This window comes from Corylus avellana, chromosome 2 (assembly GCF_965113065.1).
Source record: "Corylus avellana chromosome 2, dhCorAvel1.hap1.2, whole genome shotgun sequence".
In the NCBI taxonomy this organism is placed as follows: domain Eukaryota; kingdom Viridiplantae; phylum Streptophyta; class Magnoliopsida; order Fagales; family Betulaceae; genus Corylus; species Corylus avellana.
Genome location: NC_142491.1, coordinates 42,545,619 through 42,567,247, shown reverse-complemented (window position 1 = coordinate 42,567,247; position 21,629 = coordinate 42,545,619). Strand labels below are relative to the sequence as shown.

Below are 21,629 nucleotides of genomic sequence, written 5' to 3'. Positions count from 1 at the left end.
CAGTTCTTATTCTCATTATCACCATTTATCACTTTAAAGATAAAAATTTCACATTAATAGAAATAAATAATACACAATAAAATTCCAATCATTTTAATTTAAAAATAATAATTAAAATCTTTAAATATTGAGGTCCAAGCGTGCAATAGCCATCCGTAAAAGAAGAGGCAAAGGCAAGGGCATTTCAGAGAATCCAACGCCACCCTCCCGAGCAGTGAAAGTAAACCCCACTCACTGACAACCTTATTTGTGTAATTGAGAAAGTAATAATGGAGGCCAATCACAGGGTTTGGCGGGTTTTTGAGGTTGATACATGAGCTAAACTCCCAAGCTCCACTTCACCTTATTAATGGCGATACCCCCCTACACTTAACCACTTATTTACGCCATCACAAATCAAATCCCTCAAAACTCTATGTGAGCCTAGCTAAGAACCTTCGCTGTAAAGGTTCCTGCTCTTCCTTTCGGCCTAAGCACCTACAGATCCGGAGCTAGGTACCCACCTGCGCTGCATTATTTAATCCCATTATACTAAATATATTTTCTTTATCTTTATTTATTTATTTTTTTGAATTAAATGTCAACATTTACTGGGGGGTTTGTATGTGCGTGTCTCTCTCTCTGTTCCTGTTCACTCAGCACTGGGCGTAAAAAAATCACATTCTTTTGGCGTTTTCTTCATGGTTTAAATTTGACGTCCCAAAATGTCAAATCCGGTAAATTTTTTTCTTTCTTTTTGGTGGGGTTTTGGTGGATGTGTTGTTGAAGAAAAACAGTAGTGCCTTTTAGGTTTCAGATTGCATTTTCTTTCCACATTCAGCTAGGCATTTGGGTTGGATTCTATTCCACTCTTTTCTCTGTGTCAATCTTTTTTGGCATTGTTTGAACTTGTTTTTCGGGTCCTGTTTTTTGTCGTTTTCTTTCATTTTTTTTTTTTTACAAGGTGAAAAAAATAGCTAAGATGCACTGTGTTTTCTTGGACTTGGAGGTGTGAAGTTTGCTCTTTTCAAGTGGGCATTTGGGATTGTCTCTGGGTTTGGCGTTTAGGGAAAGTTTATGACTCGTCGAACAAGGTATGGGCTGGAATTGGCTTTTTTTTTTTTCTTTCCGTTTCTATATTGGTTTCTAGTTCAAATTTTTTTCCTCTTTTTTCTGTTTGGTTGCTGAGAAAATGGGGGAAAGTGATGGAAAAGAAAATCAAATTGTTGAGCTCGACCCAGCTGGATCAAGTAGTTGTAGTAGGTCCAGTTGAATGGACCATCTACATTTTGATTCCTGAGGGATTGCCTTTAAGGATTCAAAGTTATAATTCATTCACGTATATTTTCTAAGCAACCGAAACGGTGTAATTAGTGTTTTTGAATCTAAATTGAAGATCTCGATTTGCATAAATCTGCATTTTGACCGAGTTTCTTTATGATTTTAATTGTGGTTTTTATGATAGTCTCATCGTCGTTATTTTCTGGTTCCGTCTAGCTCAGGGAGTTGTAGGATCTCAATTCTAAAACCTTTTTTCGTAATAATTCTGTTGATTTGTTTTATGCTAATGAGATTTGAACATAAAATTTTATGTACATTGCTCTTCTGTATACTTCTTTACTTAAATAAAAATATACTTATTAGGGCCTGCCAATATGAAAGTGTGCAACTCACTAAATCTCACTAAATGAAAGTTGCCTAAACAACTGTTTGTGCTGTGTGATGAATTCTAATTTGAATTTTGGAGTGGGAAATTTCTTGGCATATACATTATCGGACCTTTTGTTTTGATGAGAGTACTTTTATTTTGATGCATTAGGATATTAACCCCAAATTCAGCATATATTGGAATGCGATTCTGTGTTCCTTTGAATTGTTTGACCACTGAAACATGATTTTACTAGTTGTTGACCATGCTATGTTGTGAAATATCAATGTTCCTGTCTAAATGTTATAAATTCTGGTGTGCCTCTTAAACCCTAGGTTGAACCCACCCCTTAGGATGTTTTACCACTGTTCAAGGACAGCTGCATGTTTAATTTTACAAAGCTTTGAGGATTGAATTAGTGGAGTTGAAGTTTGATAAAGGTTTTTTTTTAGGCAGGTTTGAGGTTTCACTGATTACATGTAGTGTACTGGATTGTCTGGCTTCAAGTTAATCTCGAGTCATGTTGTACGGACCATGTCAATGACTGGACTCTTGTCTATTGCTCCTTCCATCAAGAGCTTTTCCATTGTTTCCACAGTTTCATGTTTTAATAAGGGAAACTTGTCATGTTAAATCTATTTGTCCGGCTGAGCTTGCATGAGTCAGCATGTAGGTGGAGTTCCACATGTATATATCCTGCTGCATCATAGTAATCATAGGTGGTTTTCAGTGCTCTAGAATCTTGGTCAGGTTTCCCATATAGATGTTTTCCTTTTTGAGAGTTTAATTTTAAGTACTTCCACATGGGACTTCATTATCGTTGCCTTAAACACCGTTCTTTTTGGTCTTTCTTTTCTATTAGAATTCCAAGCATAACAAAGTGTTTAAATATGCAAATACATAATCTGATTCCATTGACTACATTTTAATGTTTTATGATATTTCTCCTTGTCAAGCTTTCTGTCGCTTCCAGCAAGTGTTCGTCATTGCCCCTAGCCAAAAAAGTTTAAATATTAAAAAAAAAAAAAAAGGTTTTTTGAGATACTGCTGCTGAAACTACTCTTTCTAGAAGATCTTAGTGACCTCCAAACTGGTTCAAGGTGTTTGTACCTTTTTAAAGTTGTCATCTCCCTGCACAATGGACAAAATTTTCCTTTTCTATGCCTTTGTTCTAGTAAATTCATAAACTTAGTTGAGAAAAATAATTTGCAGCTAGAGTATTGGTGTTTGTCATCCAGCAGACAGCAATTTTCATCTTTCCAATTTTTTTTCTGGTTTTCATGTATCATCATCGTTTTATTTATTTGTAGAATACTCTTTTATTGTTTATTTTTTATTTTTATGAATTATTTATTTGTAGAATACTACAACCATGCTGTGTTGATTTAGAATAAATGGGATAGGGGAATGAAGTGGAACCCTGATGTTATGCAGCCAACCATAATATAAGTTTCCAGTGATGTCAAGGATTGCAAAGTGGAAGCTTGAGAAGACAAAAGTAAAAGTCGTTTTCCGGCTACAATTCCATGCTACACATGTAAGTAAAATTTCTGCAACTGCAAGACATTTCCATAAGCTTAATTTATCAATTTATTTGTTGATTTTCTTGTTGACCTCTGATGTATAACGTATGTCTGTGATTAATTTACGTTGTACGCTAGAATTTCACCACTTTAATACTTACAAACGGAAATCAACAAGTACCAACATAGATACAAAATACAGCAGTATAAGGGGAACTAGTAAACTCTAAGGCAATTTATTGACCAAATGTGTTCAGTATTTGTGCAATTCTGTAATTGTTGTAAGGTTCTGATCTAGCTAGAGGCGGAGCCAGGTATGCTGAGTGTGGGCAATTGCCTCCACTAAAGTTTCTTAAACTTTAAGTTTTGGCTCCTAATTTTAAATTTTTTTAAAATATCTATTGTTTGCACCCCTGACGTTTTTGAAAATAAAAGGTGTGGTCACTTTATAACCCTAAAAAGTTATGAGATTTTATTTTCAAACAAAATGATAAGATTTTAATCGAACTTTTTTGCCTCACTTTTAATCCGATTGTGTTTTTAGAACATAGGCTATCATCTATTTATTGAGTTCCATAATTTGATTGTTTGTTACTTGATGAAAAAGGTTACATATTTATGGCATCTACTGACTTGCTTATCTACATAGAATATTATAGTAGTGTAGGATTTTCGTCTCATGATTTATTTACTATAATTACAATTGATAATTTATTATGGAGAAATTAAATTTAAGCTTTTAGGTCTTTTAATTTTCGTTTTTTAAATAATAAATTTCTTGAATTAGATATCATATTAATTTGAGTGTTGCTAACTCTAGTCAACTCCTATTTAGTTAATTTGGGTTATCCCTTTAAAAAAGAAAAGCATATATGACTTTATACGCCATAAAAGTGTGTTGAGGTTAATCAAGGTATTAGTTTTCAATCGATTATGGATTAAATATTAAGTTGATCATGCAATCTTTTCAGAATATGAAATTGATCGTGGACAAGTTTAAGGAGTCATTGATTTGAGATAAAAAATCTTTTGTGGAAATCAATATCAACCAGTGTGTTTAACTTTTGTTTGTTTATCTAGAGTTTGTGTCCACTGAAGTATAATCCTGGGGCTTCACCACCGGATCTAGACTTCATTTTTCCTTCTTTTTACTCTCTCTCTGTGCCAGCTGATCTCACACTGATTGCCTGATTTTGGTATTCAAGTGTATGTAGGATCCTTTGAGCATCTGTTTCTTTGGGTTTGTGACTAGCATTTTGCAGTTTAGATTTTCTGAACCGAACCTTCAAAGTTAAACCAGCAGTCATCATCCTTACCCCTCCCCCACAAAAAAAGAAAAAGAAAAAAGAAGACAATTCAATGCAAGATGATTTGTGACTATTATACGGTTGAGGAATTTTTGCAAATGTCAGCAGCTTGACAAATTTGGATTCAGATACTGGTGATAAATTCAATGTTGGAACACTTACCTGCACTTGGAAAACTTTTTTTTTTTTTTTGTAATCGTAAATTCATTAGAATGCGCAAAGGCGCAATTTAAGTACATAGGATGTATACAAGAGACACCTAACTAGAAGAAGAATTCTAATGAAAAAGCTGTTTTTGTAATTGGCACATGTTTTTGTTAAATCACCCATAAGAACCATATTGTGACTTTTATCTGGAGAATATCCAACAATCGCTAGCATTCTGTCACCTTTGATTTGCAATCATACTGAAGTAAATGAGGCGAGAGTCAATCATCCTGATTGTGATATTTGGATATTAGCTTCTTAACAGTCTTGCAGAAAGACAATGGTGTATTGAAGACCACTGGAAATTTCAAAAATCTTTGAAGACCTAAAAAAGATATTGTGTGAATGTAGTTAGTTTACTGCAAAATCTATTCATATAATAATCAGCAGGCATTTTATGTTTTGTACAGAAAACAGACCTATCCATGATAAGTGGATTCATTGAGTTACATAACTTAAGTTGGCATATGATTATATATGAGGGCACATCTATCTTCCGTATTACATTGATACTATGCTTTTCTGTAACTATTTCTTATTTCTTCCAAAAGTTTAGATTTTTATATTATTTATCTCAGTATACAGAATTTGTTTGAGTAGACTATGATGATAAACTTAAGGTATCACATGCATTATGTGAGGTATAGGAATCAGGATAAGGCACATCCTGTGCACATAATTTTCTATTCTAATACATAAATGAAGGGAGGAATCAGGGTAATTTGCACACTACTAAGTTTTCTGTGTCCCCATGGGCATATTCATGTTCACCATGCAATGTGGTGTTCTGTTAGAGTTTTTATTGTTGACATTTCCAAGAACTAGGTTAATAGGCTGTAAGAAGGCCTAAAGCTTTTGTTCTCACTTTTGATTTTGTCTTAGTATTGAAAGAAGTATCGAAATTTGTTCAAGTATAGCAGGAAATCTGGAATGATGCCCAAGTTATGTGTTGAGAATATTTAAGTGGCTTTAAGTTTGGCACAAAGTTCTTTTGGATTTTTGATATTGAGTTTGTTTTGACAGTTGAGCTGAAGTGCTTTATGATGTATGCTATATACGTGAATTTTGTTTATTCATCTGGTTTTGTTGTATATGCATTTAATTTATATTTCTTTCTGCACGATCTAGATTCCACAAACTGGATGGGATAAGCTGTTTATATCTTTCATTCCTGCTGATTCTGGAAAGGCAACTGCAAAGACAACCAAAGCGAATGTGAGAAATGGCACATGCAAATGGGGGGATCCTATTTATGAAACTACCAGACTTCTTCAAGACATCAAGACAAGACAATATGATGAGAAGCTCTATAAACTTGTGCTGGCAATGGTAAATTCCTCCTATATTCTGTATTTCCTTCGTTATTTTCTTTTATTTTTGTTAATATCCGAGATTGACTTTATATTTGGCCTAAATCTCATTGACATCAGGGTTCTTCACGTTCCAGCATCCTTGGCGAGGCTAACATCAACCTTGCTGATTATGCTGATGCCTTAAAGCCTTCTGCTGTTGCACTGCCACTTCATGGATGCGACTCTGGAACTATCTTACATGTGAGGATTTCTGAAGTCATCTTCTCTCTGACATAATACTATCTTGAGAAAATTAGTTTTGCTAATTCTCTGCTTACTAGGTCATATACCAATAACAACTACAATGTTCCTATGTTGCTTCCAGTAACAAAGTTTCATTCTAGCTTGCTTGCTATAAAGTATTTCCCAAAGAGATGTAGTGCTTTCCCTCATAACATTTATTGGTTTTGTTATTGAATGCCAGGTCACTGTACAGCTGCTAACTTCTAAAACCGGTTTCAGGTACTTAATTTCGAAATACATTCTTCATGCTAATTTCAGTGCATTCAATTCTATTTGTTTGCTTTCAGAGAGTTTGAGCAGCAGAGGGAACTGAGAGAGAGGGGTCTGGAGACAACTTCTGACCAAAGTAGTCATTATGAATCTGCTAGTAGAAAAGTATCATCTTCTGGAGAGACTGTCAATGATCAGATGGATAAGGTTTGATCATTTTCTTTTTGCTTTGTATTTGTCCACATTTATTCTATGCATAAACTATTCTTTATGTTTTCTCTTTTTGTACAGTAATAAGTCAAGTAATTTGCTAGCAGAAAAATTTCTGTAATGTATTCCATGTCATACTTTTTGTCTCTTCAAATCAGTTCGTACTATTTTATGAATAACAAAATATGTATATTGATTTGTCCAAGTATTAGCCTGAGCAATGCTGGCTGCTAGTATGATAATTAAAAGGGCCTATTTTAAAATTATCAATGCTTTTAAGGTGTTTCAGACACTTGTCTAGAAAAGAATTTTTGTTGTCTGACACAATAAAATTCCTCTTTCGAGGCATTCAATGCTTGCATAGAAAAATAGCAATTTAGGCTCTTTCTTATGCTGTTTTATGAAAGCAAAACAATTAACATGAATTCACACTACCTGAATTTAGAAACAGAGAGAAGAGAAAGCTCAAGGAAGGCCTTGGTCTTGAGGGTTTGCTTCCTTCAAGGTCCAAGGTTCAACACCTCATAGGTGCAAACAATCTCTTGGGGCCACACCCCTGGTGAAAGCCAGCGATTTAACTAGTTCAGTGTAGGAAAACTTCCAAGGGTGTGGTGCATGGAACTGGGGTTTACTCTGCAAGGGTAGGTCCGAAGAGCCCTGCCTTGAAGAGGTTCCCTGACATAAAAAATCTCAAGGATTGAAGTCGTTTGGCCTTTGTTAGAAGAGTTATTAGGGTTTGTGAGTCATTAGAGTTTGGGGGAATTTTGGTCATTGTGATGATTTAACATGGTATTAGAGTAGATGTCCTGAGTTCGAACTCTGACTCCGTTATTTACCTCAATTTCAATTAAATATTTCACATATTGGGCATTATTTATTAAAAGGGAGTTTGAGCCCACACATGAGTGGGAATGTTAAAGTATTAATTAAATGATTAAAATTTATTTCTTCTTATCAACATAAGCTGTTGGGATAAGTGGTGATTTAACAGCCTTAAAAGTCCTACGTCCACTGTCGGAATTGCCCAACAGGACTACATTTTGATCTTATTGACTTGAGAATATTGTATTAAAATAGGGTGTATTTATTGTATTAAAATAGGGGGGAGAGGAGAGAAGCAAAAGAAACCATAAGCAGGAAGACACCCAAATCCCCCCCAAAATTTCAAGTAGGCACTCCTGTCCTGGCAATGATGCCTACATGATCCAAGTCATGATCTAGAAGAGTCCAACAATCTCACAGGATTAGTGAAATTACTTCCAGAATAAGTGAAATTGCTTTAATTGAAAGACAATAAGAAACTCACCTGTTATGAATATCCTCGGTCTCTTTCTTTCTCTCTCTAGTCTCAAATTTGCTATCATTAGTGTTAAATCACCAATTATTCTAAAAATTTAAGTTGATAAAAAATGGTAGACTTAATAATTTGAATTAATATTCTAATACCCCCCTCTTACGTATGAGACTCTTCCTCAACAAGTAAGACCCAATACATGAAATATTTAATTAAGACGAGGGTAACAGAGTTGAGGTTTGAACTCATGACCTTTGTTTTGAAACCATGTTAAATTACTAGTTACACCAAAAGTTTAAGTTGATAGAAAATGGTAGACTTAATAATTTAAATTAACATTCTAACAAATAGAAACTGTGTATGGAAGAAGAGAAGAATGGAAAGATAAAAGGCAAACATTTGAAACTTATGATTTTTCTCTCTCCTCAAAACACATTTTTCAGATACTTACCTTTGAAACTTATGCGACCAGTTGATCTTAGTAAATGAGAAGATGTTCTTGGATAGTTAAACTCTTAAATCCTTTACGCACAGAAGAATTGCTGAGGGAGTTTATTTCTCCGAAGTGCTCAACAAATATGATGCAATAATTCCTTCACTACTTATCCATCCCACAATGTCAAGGCCAGTGCTATTAACGGAAATCAGGCTATCTTAAAGTGATTAGGCCATTTCGTTGTTGAAATGGCCCTCACCTCTGTTGTCTTGGATGGCATAAATTTTGAACCCATACTTGAACATGTTTCTCTCTATAGAACGTCCAAAGTACTGGTAGAGGTTTCATAATGGTATATTTTTAATCTCCTGTTTCTTTTTGGAGGTACTAGAAGATGTTAACTAGTTACCAAAGAAATTGACAAAAGTTTTCCTTTAGTGAGTAGTTGGAGAAAATCTGGTATTGTTTGTTACTGGTGATATTTGAATGGCATTTGTAGTAGTTGGGATGATAATTTGAGTGGCCTAAATTATTTGATATGGAATAATACAATTTAGTATCCCTATTCAAAGCCCTGTTCCTGGCTCAAGTATTTTCTTTATGATTGACAAGTATGTTTATCTTCTCTGATTTTTCATAGGTTACTGCAAGAGTTAGATTCAAAAAAGAACCTAAAGAGCTGCCTTCGCTTGAAGAAGAGGTGGGGCTGAATGAAGAGTACGCAGATTCAGCTGTTGGGTTTGATGGCTCATCCAATACTTCAGAAAGTTTGTATGCTGAGAAGCATGACATGTCCAGCACAAATGAAATTGACAGCCTTAAGAGTACAATCTCAGGCGATTTAGGTGGACTCTCCCTTAGTCAAAGTCCTCAGCCAGAGAAAGGGGACCCTTCTGATAATAGGTTTTTGACTCAAGGGACTAATGACTGGGTTCATGGCTGGAGTTCTGACTATTCTGCAGACAATGAATTGGCAATCACTTATGAAGAGAATAGTAGACTTAGAGGAAGCTTGGAAGCAGCTGAGTCTTCTATTCTTGAGCTTAAGCTGGAGGTAAGCTCTTTACATAGTCATGCTGATGAAATAGGTGTTGAAGCACAAAGATTGGCCCAGCAACTTGCTGCAGAGATTGCTTCAGGAGAAGAACTGGCAAAGGAAGTTTCTGTAATGAAATCAGAGTGTTCAAAGTTCAAAGATGATCTTGAACAGCTTAAAAGTTCTAAATTAAGCCCTCCATTTATCAGCAGAGAATCTATTGAGACCGACCAGCATCACTTATCTCAAGAGTTACAGTTGAGATGGCTAAAGGGGCTTTTATTAGTGGAGGATAATATACGAGAGCTTCAAAACAAGGCATGCTTTGGACGGCATGAAGGAGACTTCAGGTTCCTGCACTCAGACTTAGAGGCACTGCTTGGTGTTCTGCAGGATCTCAAACAAGGAAGTGGACAGGCAATTACAGGGCTCAACTTTCCAAGTGTAATGGAAATGAGAGAAATGAACTTGCGTAGAAGTGAGCCAGTTGTACCAGGAACTGGATTTGACGCTGACTTGTATCAACCGGAAGGCATTCTTCATTGTCTTAAAATTCCTAGCCTGGTGTCTCACGAATCTGATTCTGTTGATGCGACAAATGCATTGAAAGGAAAGCTCTTTGAACTTCTAAGGGAGTTGGATGAGTCAAAAGCTGAACAGGAAAGCCTTGCCAGGAAAATGGACCAGATGGAGTGCTACTATGAAGCTCTCATTCAGGAACTTGAGGAAACTCAGAGGCAGATGATGGGAGAGTTGCAAAGTCTCAGAAATGAGCATTCTACTTGCATGTACACAATTTCATCCACTAAGGCAGAGATGGAGACCACGCACCGAGACATGAATGCGCAGCTAATAAGAATTGCTGAAGACAAGCGTGATTTGGAATCTCTCAACAAGGACCTTGAAAGAAGGGCTATTACTGCAGAAGCAGCTCTTAAGCGGGCACGCTTGAATTACTCCATTGCTGTGAACCAGTTACAAAAGGACCTTGAACTACTATCTTTTCAGGTTCTATCTATGTTTGAGACTAATCAGAACCTTATCAAGCAAGCTTTTGCAGATTCTTCAGAAACAATCTTTCAATTGTACCCAGAAACAGTGCAGAACCAGAAATTGGATATAGAGGAACACCATGCTTCCAAACTCTTGCAGTGTCAGCGTAACTATACAGGGGTAAATAAACCAAACTTGGGTGGATGTGATCTTCTTGAGGATTCAAAAAGATCACTCTTCCTGCAGGAAGGGCAATGCCAAAAGGTTGACGATGAAATCTATGAAATTCATTTTGTGAATGTATACTTGGATATTTTTTCGAAAACTCTACAGGAGAGTTTGCTTGAAGCAAGTTCTGAATTTAGACTCATGAAAGAGAAACTTGAAGAATGTAAACAGCAGCTGGAGCTTTCGACAGAGTCCAAGGAGTTACTGATGCTTAGGCTGCAGGATGCTATGGATAATGTTCATTCCCTTGATGATTACAAGGCAACTTGCATTACAAAATACAATGAGTTGGCTCAGCACAACCAAATTTTAGAATCAAATTTACAAAATGTTACCCTTGAAAATCGTCTTCTCAATCAGAAGATTACTGAATGGGAAGCCTTGATGACGGAATACAGAAGTTATGAGAGAAAGTATGAGGCCTGCGCTGCAGAAAACTTAGATTTGGAAAATTTGTTGAACAAAAAAACCCAAGAAAATGGCAATCTTGGAAATGATATTTCCTCTTTTCAGGAAGAGTTGAAAGCAGTCAGAGTGGAATTTGATGAGCTGACTTCTGAGAAGGAGAATCTACAGAATACTATCAACTTTCTGCAAGATAAGTTGTCGAATCTGTTGAGATCTTTTGACAAAAAGTGTGGTGGACTGTCTCTCTGGAGCGAATCTTGTTGCGAGGATTTGGAGTCAACGAACTTAACAGGTGTTCTGTTGCAATTAGAAGAGCTTCATCATACTGCATTTAAAAAGATTGTCCAACTCATGGAAGAGAAGAAAGTTCTAGTGGATGAAAGAGATTTGGCTCAAGTGTCTTTAAGAAAAGCAGAATCGGATAATTTGATCATGAAACAAAAGTTTGAACATGACATGCAGGCTATAATGGATAAAATAGATGTGTCTAATTCCCTGCTGCAGAAATTTCAACTAGAAGTTGAGGCTATTGCTAACAGACTCAAGGTTAGCTCTGAAGCTGAAGAAGGATACACTCAGCAGCACAGAGAACTTTTATCTGATCTAGATCGTTTGGAAGTTGAGCTGCAACAACTTACTTCTAAAAACAAGGATCTTGCCCAAGAAATCTTCGTGTTAGAAACTGTAACTGATGACCTTGGAAGGTGTAAGTTGACCATAGGAGCATTTATGGAAGAAAAAGACACTTTGCTGGTTTCTTTGCAGGATAAAACGGAGGAATCTGCCAAGCTTGCAATGGAGCTTAATAATTTGAAAGAAAATTTGCGATCTATGCATGATGAGTTGCATATCGAGAGAAGTTCCAGAGATAAATTAGAGAGTACAGTTTTAAAACTAAATTCCCAATTAGATGAGAAGCAATCCCAGTTACTACATCTTGATCAGCAGAAAGGTGAACTGGTTCATCTTAAGCAACTGGTATCAGATCTAGAATTAGAAAAAACAAGAGTCTGCCATCTTTTGTTGGCCACTGAAGAATGCCTTAAAAGTGTCCAGGAAGAATGCTGTTCTGTGGAAATGCAGCTGTGTGAAATGCATGAATTTTTGATAGGTATAGATGTTAGTCTCATTTTCACAAGAACTCAGTATGACGCCCGGATAGAGGATCTCATTCAGCAACTTCAATCTGCAGATCAGCACCTTGCTGAGCTTCACAAGAAGCATCTTGATGATGAGATAGTACGTCATCGTTCTCTTGCTAATGAAGTCTGTTACGTTGAAGAGAATGCTAGTTTGTTGACAACGCTTGATTCCTTAAAGTCTGAGTTAGAAGCCTCTACTGCTGAGAACAGAGTACTTCTTGATAGAAACAATGTTTTAACGTCTGAGCTTGAGGAACACAAGAATAGAACTGAAAATCTCGAGGCCACTTTCTACGTGCAAAAAAGTCGGCATGTTCTGGAGGTTGAAAGGCTGGAACACAAGTTAATGAATTGTGAAGAAGAAGTTGATAACCTGATATTCTCCAAGGAGGAACTAGAAGTCAAATCTTTACTACTTAAAGCCAAGTTGGATGAACAGCGCGCACATATAACCTTGCTGGAAGCACATAATGATGAACTGATAATGCTGCGGAAGCAATGTAGTGAGCTTTGCCAGAGGCTTGCTGAACAGGCTTTAAAGACAGAAGAGTTTAAGAACTTGTCCATCCATTTGAAGGAGCTTAAAGACAGGGCTGATGCTGAGTGTCTCCAGGCTCGTGAGAAGAGAGAACCTGAAGGACCACCAGTTGCCATGCAAGAGTCCTTGAGAATTGCATTTATCAAAGAACAGTACGAGACCAAGCTGCAAGAACTGAAGCACCAGATTTCCTTCTCCAAAAAGCATAGTGAGGAAATGCTGTGGAAATTGCAAGATGCAATTGATGAAGTTGAGAATAGGAAGAAATCTGAGGCATCTCACTTGAAAAGAAATGAAGAGCTGAGATTAAATATCTTGGAATTGGAAACTGAGTTACAGTCGGCACTTACTGAAAAGTGTGAACTAGTGAATGCCTGTGACATGATGAAGGCTGAAAAGGAGTGCTCATTAATAAGCCTTGAGTGCTGTAAGGAAGAAAAGCAAGAGCTTGAAGTTTCTTTGCTAAAATGTAACAATGAAAAATCTAAAATTGCAGCCGAGCTTACCTTGATGAAAGATTTTATAGAAAGTTCCACATCCCAGATAAATATTCAGAAGGAAGGCTATGATAGATTACTCAAAGCAGATTGCATGTCTGATGAGCCGGTCGGTAGGAAACTCCAGAAAAGTTTAATTACAGGCATTTCAAGCAATGGAAGATTAAGTATTGATGTGGCTCCTGGGAAGAGTCCGACTGAGGAACTGTTTTGTAAGCCCTCTGACCAAGATAGTTCATTTAATTGTGAGGAAGGAGAACATGCATGTGCAATTCCTATGGATGAAGCTGACCGTGCAAGTGTCCTCTTGAATGTGCAACACACGCAGGTATTTCATTTTCATTTTTGGTTGGAAGCATCCTTTCAGATGAATCAGGGTAGTTCCTTTTCACCGTTGTAACTTTTGCAAATGGGTATTAAAGGTTACATGTAGCATAAATATGTGTATATATATGTGTACCTTGGGATAGTTTAACTTTATGTATGAACTGATTGGATTTTCCTAAGAGAACATATTCGTGAAGTGCTTATCAATTAAGCAGATAAGTTGAAACTGTGGCATTTATATGTGGGTGAGAAAGCCCACAGTATGTTGATGCACAGAAGAAAGAAATATTTAGGATAGAGTACATCTTATGTTACTTGACAAGCATCAATTCTGCCTACAGTTTACTAATTGTACTTTGCTTTGTTCTATTTGTCTAAGAGACCTTTAAAAAAACAAATAAGGAAATGTGATAACCTATATGATCATGTAAAGAGTTTTTTTTTTTTTTTTGGGTCCTTTTCTTTTCCCAGCATATTTTGATCCTGATCTTTTATGCTCCATATTTACCTTTTGGCCTTCAGTAGAGGCTGTTTTTAGAGCTTAACCGGAAGCTTGTAACTTGTAAGGTCTTTAGTACTGGCATAAATGTGAACGGTGATCTTGCGAATTTAATCAAAGTTAAAAAGAAGAAAAAGAAAAATGAATAAATAGAAAAATAAATGGGGCATTTGGATTTTTATTGATATTGATTGAACATTGTCTTTTTATTAGGTTTGAAATGAGCAGTGTATCAATCTAAATTATATTATTACTGGCTTGAGTGCTGGAATCTAAATTTAGCCCAAAAGCAGTGTTCTCTTACTTAATACGACGGCAGATTACAACCAAATTTTTAAAAAAACAAGCTAATTATATTGTAATTATTCTTTTCCCCCGAGGATTGCTTCATATATGTATAACCAGAGGCTTGATCATAATGTTTTTTGTTTTTTGTCACTTGTAACTTAAAATCAATGTGCAAGCAGGACTGCAGGTTATCTCTAGCATTTATGAGTTCATGAGGTTTGTGAGACCTGCAATATAGGCTTCCTCTAGCATTTGTGAGTTAATGTGATTTTCTTAACACTTCCTAGGCATATGGCATTTTGGGGTTTTAATGATTGAAATGGTCAATCTCTGAGGGGGGTTGGTGGGTCCAAAATTTTATTCAGTTCAACCAAGCTCTCTTGGGGAAATGGTTATGGCACTATGTGCATGAGAGACTTTTTGGAGGGTGGTAGTGAATTCCAAATATGGTTGCTTGTGAGGTGGGTGGTCCTCTAATGAGGCTCATGGGTCATACGAGGTGAGCCTTTGGAAAAAAATCAGGAGGGGTTAGGGGGAGTTTTCTAGTCATACTAGATTTGAGGTAAGTAATGGCTCCAAGATTAGATTTTGGCATGATGTATAGTGTGGGATTCAGTCCCTTTAAGGCGGCTTTCCCTGTGTCATTCAGTCTCACTACGGATAATCTAAGAAGCAGCGTATCATAGTGGTAGATTGGTGTTGTATGTGTAAGAAGAGTGGAGAATCCGTTAATCACCTATTACTCCATTGTGTGGTAGCTAGTGCCTTATGATATTCTGTTTTCAGTCTTTTTGGGTTAGCTTGGGTCATGCCTGGACGAGTAGTAGATCTATTTGCATGTTGGAGAGGTCAATTTGGTAGTTCTCATAGTACAACATTGTGGAAGATGATAGGAGAAAACAAAATGACCGTAGCTTTGAAAATTGCAAGAGGACAGTGGTGGACTTAAAAGGCTCTTTTCCTTAATATCTATACCACTAGGCAGCTGCTTATGACTACTTTCATATTTTTTTCTTTCGCGATTTTCTTGCTTTTTTTTTTTGTTAGGTGTTTCTCTTGTATACATCTTGTATACTTGGGTTGCACCCTTTCACTTTTTAATGAAAGCCTAGAACTTGTTGAACTTAGTAGCCAGAAGGCAGTTGAGCTACTTCCTGTTATACTAAGTGATTTTTCCTCACTCATGGGCTCGTGTTGTGCTGGATCCTCAAATTAGGCAACTCTAGAGACTTCTTTGTGAAAATATGTGACCACTTTGGAAAAGTTTCTGTGTGGCTAAATGCCTTCTTAGCTGTAGGAACTGATGAATGAAACTCGTCATTTTAATAAGTTCATGTTACAAAACAGTCATGCAATTTGCTGAGAAAGATGACTGTTAAGTTGATTTATTTATGCCATCTTTCATAGTTGGTATTTTATTTCTCTCCTGTTGCTCAAAATCGTTAGTTTCTTAGTGATGTTTTAAGACTTGCTTGCCAGTTTTTGTCCTGAACTAGTTAGTAGTTCTTTTGCATTGCTTATATCTATTAACTTATGTCAAGTAGCTTCAAATCACGTGTATGTATGTCTGAAGAAGAGATTGTTTGGTTTTATTTTCATCCATTGGGTGTATTCTTTCATATGACGACGCATGGAGAGTTTGGTCTCTAACAAGTTGCTTGAATAATGATTTATCAGGATGCTCTTGTATCTGGAGGTGCGAATTGTATGCCAAGTCTTGCACTTGTAAATCAAGAAGACTTGCTGCACAATGACAAGAAGCATTTATCTCTTACCAATGATCACTTAAAAGCCCAAAGTCTAAAGTCTAGCATGGACCACCTTAATAAGGAGGTAATATATTGTAAAGGGAAATGATAAGATGCCTGTATGTCACTTCTTATATATTCTCAGAAGGCCTGGGGGAGCAAGTATAGAATTTTTTATTTTTGTCATTTACAGCCTCTAAAACCAGCCATTGGATTTGCTAAGGATACAATGTATCTAATTTTAGTTTTTTCTGCTTGCAGTTGGAAAGGATGAAACACGAGAATTCACTTCTCCCCCAAGGTCATAATGATTTATACTCAATTTTTCCAGGTTTACAAAGAGAACTGATGCTCTTACGCAAGGTAAATTAATTTGCAGCCTTCACAACCTAATAGTGTATTAGCTCCTTATTCTAGACACTTATTTCTGCTTCTTTCTCAGGCAAATGAAGATCTGGGAAGCATATACCCCTTGTTCAATGAATTTTCATGCGGTGGTAATTCATTGGAAAGAGTGCTTGCCTTAGAGATTGAGCTTGCTGAAGCGCTCCAAGCAAAAAAGAAATCAAGCTTCCACTTTCAGAGGTACACCATTCTTTACACCTGTGGTAAACCTAGCTAATTGACCTGCAGTTGCCGTTGTTGGGAGCACAAAATGTTCTTGTCAGAATTTGTGTGTTGATAAAAGCAATATCTCGTGTATGAAAAGCTTAACCATGCCTTGTCAGGAATTTAGTTTGGCCTCAAATGTGTATGTTGCTCTTTTGCAAGATGGGGGTCTTATACTATAAAAGCAATATCTCGTGTATGAAAAGCTTAACCATGCCTTGTAAGGAATTTAGTTTGGCCTCAAATGTGAAGTACTAACAAGGGCTCAAAACCACTATTATAGGAGTCCTATAAAGCTGAGGCCTTGAGGCTCACTTCAAAAAGTTTGCAATGCTGCTCACCTTCAAAAAAGCCTATTCCCAGACAAAGCACATGTGTGTGTCTATGCGGCTGTGTTATCCTATTCTACCATGAAATAGTCTTGAAATTCCATCATTTTCTTTTCCTTGCTGATCTAGAAATATGACCACCAGATCCTATGTAAGCTTCTTATTTATACATAATCCTCCCAACTAATCTAGTGTGTTGAATAATGTATTCCTAGGATCAGGTGGTGTTTTGGCAATGCCTCTTTCAGTGTTCTTTCTGCCAGGCATTATTGCTAGTTGTCAATGTAATATTACTTCACATCGTTAAGGAAGTGCTCATTAACTGGGTTTAGAATTTGATATTGGTTTGTGTACTAGTTGGGCTTCTCTACCTGCTGGCTTAAATTTTTGGGTTGGATGTTCTCTAACATGGTATCAGAGTCCACTTGTTTGTTTTTAGACTCTTTGTGCCAGACTTTTTGTCTTTGTTTGGTTTTAGTTGGATTATCGGGTTTGTCTCAATGTTTGGTTTTATATGAAATGCATAAAGCATACCCATTTACATCCAGGATTCTTTCCCCTTATCATTTTTAAGGACAGTTCTATATAGCCAGCTCATAGTCTATTGTTTAGGATACTTCAACTTGTTGGGTTTTAGCCTACAAGTCCTACAAGTGGCGGTGGTTCACTGTACTAGCCTCGGGTAAATCCTTCCAAATTGGTGAATCCAAATTCATGACCCTTCATTTCTGCTGATGCGCTGCACTTTACAGCTCCCCCTTGAAGTCATTTTCAGCAATCTCTGAATATTTTACCACTTTGGTGTTTCTTTGGCATGCATGGATGGCTAATGCAACCAAAATAATACAATTAAACTAGAAATCTCAGAATACAAATGGATCTTATAGTTTTAAGGGACAGAGGTAGTCTACCCTGTAACTAGCGAGACGAAGTATTCATCTAATTAATTAACATGATATTCTGCTCCTGTGATCCAGTTCTTTCCTGAGACAACACAGTGATGAGGAAGCAGTATTCCAAAGCTTTAGAGATATCAATGAGCTAATAAAAGACATGTTGGAACTGAAGGGAAGACATGCATCTATGGAGACTGAACTAAAAGAGATGCATGACCGATACTCTCAACTAAGCCTTCAATTTGCCGAGGTCGAAGGAGAGCGACAGAAACTCATGATGACTCTTAAGAATGTTCGGGCATCCAAGAAGGCAGTACTGTTGAATCGCTCCTCATCAGCCTTACCTGGGGAGAATTCCTCCTAGCCACATAAGCGACTGCTGCCATCTTGCTTGTTTGCACAATCCCAGAGAATCGTTTACCGAGCTAAGAAGTAAATGCTCTCCCCACACAGAGAGACTGAACATCCAAAGACTGGAAAGCTACAGCAATGATCAAACTGTTTACAAGCTTGGTATGGGATGCAAAAGCTAAGTAGCAGGTATTTTATGTAAATAAAACTGTGCTTGCCGACCAATTTTCTTTGGTTACTAGTATAAAAAATATAGATACCTGTAACATCTTGGCTTTTTTTTTTTCCTGCCTCACTGGTGCAATTCATTCAGCTGTATAGTAAATCAAAATTTTTGTACGGACAATAATTCTATTTAAATATTTAGAAAAAAAAAAAAAAATCACAAGAACATCTTTGTTCTCCCCGCTTTATGCCTTTCTGGCTTCCATTTTCTTTTGCTTTCAGATTTACGTTACACATGAATTGCCCCTTTATTGGTAGTGACGAGGATGATAGGCTGGCTTATGAGTAAATTACTCCTTTGCTGTTTGATCCAAAAGATGTAGAAAAATCGAATTTACTTGTAAAACATTAGGTTGTATATGTTGGCCCTCACGTGAGTGGCACAAATGGCAACAAGATTTGTCATGTAAGCAGACTGATAATGGATCCCCAACTCAAACCAGTAATGCTTTCTTCGTAGCTCGTCCTCTTTTGTTTTTTGGGTAAATCCTCTTCTCATTGTGCCAAGAAAACAATCTTAATAAAAATAAGCTTCAAATCCAGCAATTTGCCCTATTCGTTTCTATCATTCACAAGCAACGAAGGAACAAAAAGGTTTTACTGAAGGAAACCACAAGATCAAAGTAAATGAGGTCTGGTGAAGAAACCACCAAGCTTCTTGTTTCTCCATCTGCTTAAAATCAAACTCTGAGTTTCTGAACTGCATCTCAGCAAGAAGCGTCCAACAGAAGCACATGGCGACCACGAACATAATTGCAGAAGCTCCATTGATTTTGTTACTTCCAGCTACAAGATGGAGCATGAACAGCAAGCCTTCTCTGAAGAATCATTGTGCAGCTTGTCTGTCAAGAATTACAGATGTTAATCGTTTGGTTGGAGCTGCATTTTACATATCTTTCATTTGTTTCCAGAAACAGATTTATGCTCATCCATGAATTCATGAAAGAAAGCTTTTCATAAACGCAAAACAAATGCCACAAGCATAAAGCAAAAACAGCCAAACGCAAAATGCAGCAAAGCTTTTCCAATCCAACATTCATAGCTTGTGAAAGAATGTTATCATGAATGTACCAATTGTAATTACGACAACGCAGTCAGGGACGGAACCAGGGACGGGAGCATGACCTCCCCATTCATGATTTGGCTGTCGTGAGAAATCTTGATTCCGTTCCTGACCGTAGTCAGACCGACATATTCACAAACACAAGCATATCAATATATAGTGCACCTTGGAGACAAACATATTAACATAAGATTGAGACATTGAGTGCCACATGGTTTATAAATTACCACTGATTTTGTCAGAAAGAGGAGGCCGCACAACAACATGCATGGTGATGACACCACCTGGGAGTTCACCAACTGGGACTCTGGACTCGGCAAGCGTCCTGTTGTTTTCCAGTATCTTTCCGGCATTAATAAGCTTCACATCGTTTATTGTTTTCGGACCATTTTCTTTCTCTACCAAATAGAGACGACATTGATGAGAAAATATAATCAATCAAACAACATATTAAACAACAATCATCTGGAACAGCACAAACAAGGAAATTAATGGTGATAGGAGTCAAAAAAGGATGAGAAAAGATTCTCAAACCAACCTTTAGGCCACTGTGCAAGTATTTTTCCTTTTAGAGATGCCACAGTGGTAGCTGGACTGTACTTGCTCGGCCCGATGTCGGTGCCATCAGCGAGCCTGAATTTGAGCTCAATCAAATCTTCACTTGCCATTGATGAATCTCCCACAGAAAATAAAACCCAACTCAAATTCTAATAACCAGGATCAGAGACTCATGAACCAACCCACAAAGATTCAAAATTTCTCTAATACAAAGCCTTTTTTTTTTTTTTTGCTTTTTCCTCTCTCTAGAAAGATTTTGAGCTGAGAGCCAGGAAAGAGGAAAATATTGAAAACCCAGATCAAGACGAAAAAAGTTGACTGAAAAATTTTCAACAAGAACAGAGAGAATCCATTAAAGAAACAGTCTTTTCCAACTGATAATATTGGAAACCCAGATCCAACATCTTACATGTCAACCAAAGAGCAGTAACTGCAGAGAAGTGTATGAAATAGAGAATAAAGAGACTATATAGAGACAGCTTCTTTCTTCCAATTGCTTGATGTAGAATATAAGAAAGAAAGGAACTACCTGAACAGAAACTTTCCAAGTCAGATCTTTTTACCTGAATCTAACTGAAAAACCTAATGATATAGAAAGTGACAATTTTTCACATGGCCTCCCATGTTTTATTGGTCCCCATGACAATATTAATTGGAGATATCTCTAGCTGGCCCACCAATTACCCCAAGATCCGCCTAGAAACTGCTAGCTGGCAAGAAATAAATAGTTGAAAGAATTTGTTTTTGCTTTTCTTTTCTCTTGATTAATTCAAAATGGACTTGTTAGATTAGAGGGCGGGATCTCCTGAAATTCGGGTACGAAATAAAAGTGGAGGGCGCTTTGAGTTTCATGGTGTTCAGACAATTCTTCGGGCAGCTTGAAGTGCAGGGCCTATCTATTAAGACACCTATAAATCTGAATCATCTTATTTTTTATAATTTAGACAAGAAATCTCAATCCATGATTTGATGAGTCTTATTTTCTTGTACCAGAATCATCTTAATGTTTGTCTTAACATGTTCCAAGAAAAAGGATTATGTTATGCTTTGAACTCAAAGCTTATGCCACAAAATTTAGATAGGCTATTTCCAAAAATTGGTGAGATTTACCTTTGCGAAAAAATCTACAATAGCAAGTAATGGAATTGTTAGAGCATTTCTCATTTGACTCCTTATTAAAGGGAAATCCCTACTTTCGGGAGCCAAAATGGTAAATTACATGTTTTCGACATTCCATCCGACTCTCTTAGTATGAAGAAAAATTTGGGCAGCGTGAACAGTACTCTTCAAAATTTCAAAAATATATCATTAGAAAAACAAAAAACAAATTTTCAAATATGTAAATGCTGGAAAAAAAATAAAGAAATTCTTAAAAATAATATTTAAATATAATAATAAAAGTGGATCCCTAGTTTGAGGAGCGGGAAGTAAATGCTTTGAAAAAATTGATAGCTAAAATATAGAGTAAATTTAAGAAGTCTGAAT

The 21,629-nt window shown here is 36.7% G+C and overlaps 2 protein-coding genes across 8 annotated transcripts; one reads left to right on the top strand and one right to left on the bottom strand.

The window, feature by feature from the left end:
* The first annotated feature begins 292 nt into the window (after nt 1–292).
* On the top strand, nt 293–18,943 carry LOC132174883 (sporulation-specific protein). 6 transcript variants are annotated; one of them, XM_059586637.2, is made up of 12 exons: nt 293–495; nt 989–1,073; nt 3,031–3,164; nt 5,793–5,993; nt 6,095–6,217; nt 6,441–6,478; nt 6,547–6,676; nt 9,050–13,579; nt 16,043–16,198; nt 16,375–16,476; nt 16,556–16,698; nt 18,029–18,943. In XM_059586637.2, exons 3-12 carry the CDS (start codon nt 3,087–3,089, stop codon nt 18,309–18,311), a joined length of 5,784 nt encoding a protein of 1,927 aa, XP_059442620.2. In that variant the 5' UTR covers nt 293–495; nt 989–1,073; nt 3,031–3,086; the 3' UTR covers nt 18,312–18,943. The 6 variants fall into 6 exon arrangements, with proteins under 6 accessions (XP_059442620.2, XP_059442611.2, XP_059442604.2 ...); XM_059586628.2 differs by having other exon boundaries at nt 944–1,073; nt 3,062–3,164; XM_059586621.2 differs by having other exon boundaries at nt 944–1,073.
* Nucleotides 18,944–19,040: 97 nt separating this feature from the next.
* On the bottom strand, nt 19,041–20,750 carry MUB6 (membrane-anchored ubiquitin-fold protein 6 precursor). 2 transcript variants are annotated; one of them, XR_009439379.2, is made up of 4 exons: nt 20,125–20,750; nt 19,814–19,984; nt 19,595–19,694; nt 19,041–19,365 (listed from the first exon to the last, which is right to left on the bottom strand). XR_009439379.2 is itself a non-coding variant. In XM_059586667.2 (3 exons), exons 1-3 carry the CDS (start codon nt 20,252–20,254, stop codon nt 19,310–19,312), a joined length of 357 nt encoding a protein of 118 aa, XP_059442650.1. In that variant the 5' UTR covers nt 20,255–20,750; the 3' UTR covers nt 19,041–19,309. The 2 variants fall into 2 exon arrangements, 1 of the variants encoding a protein (XP_059442650.1); XM_059586667.2 differs by lacking the exon at nt 19,595–19,694.
* Between the last annotated feature and the right edge of the window lie 879 nt (nt 20,751–21,629).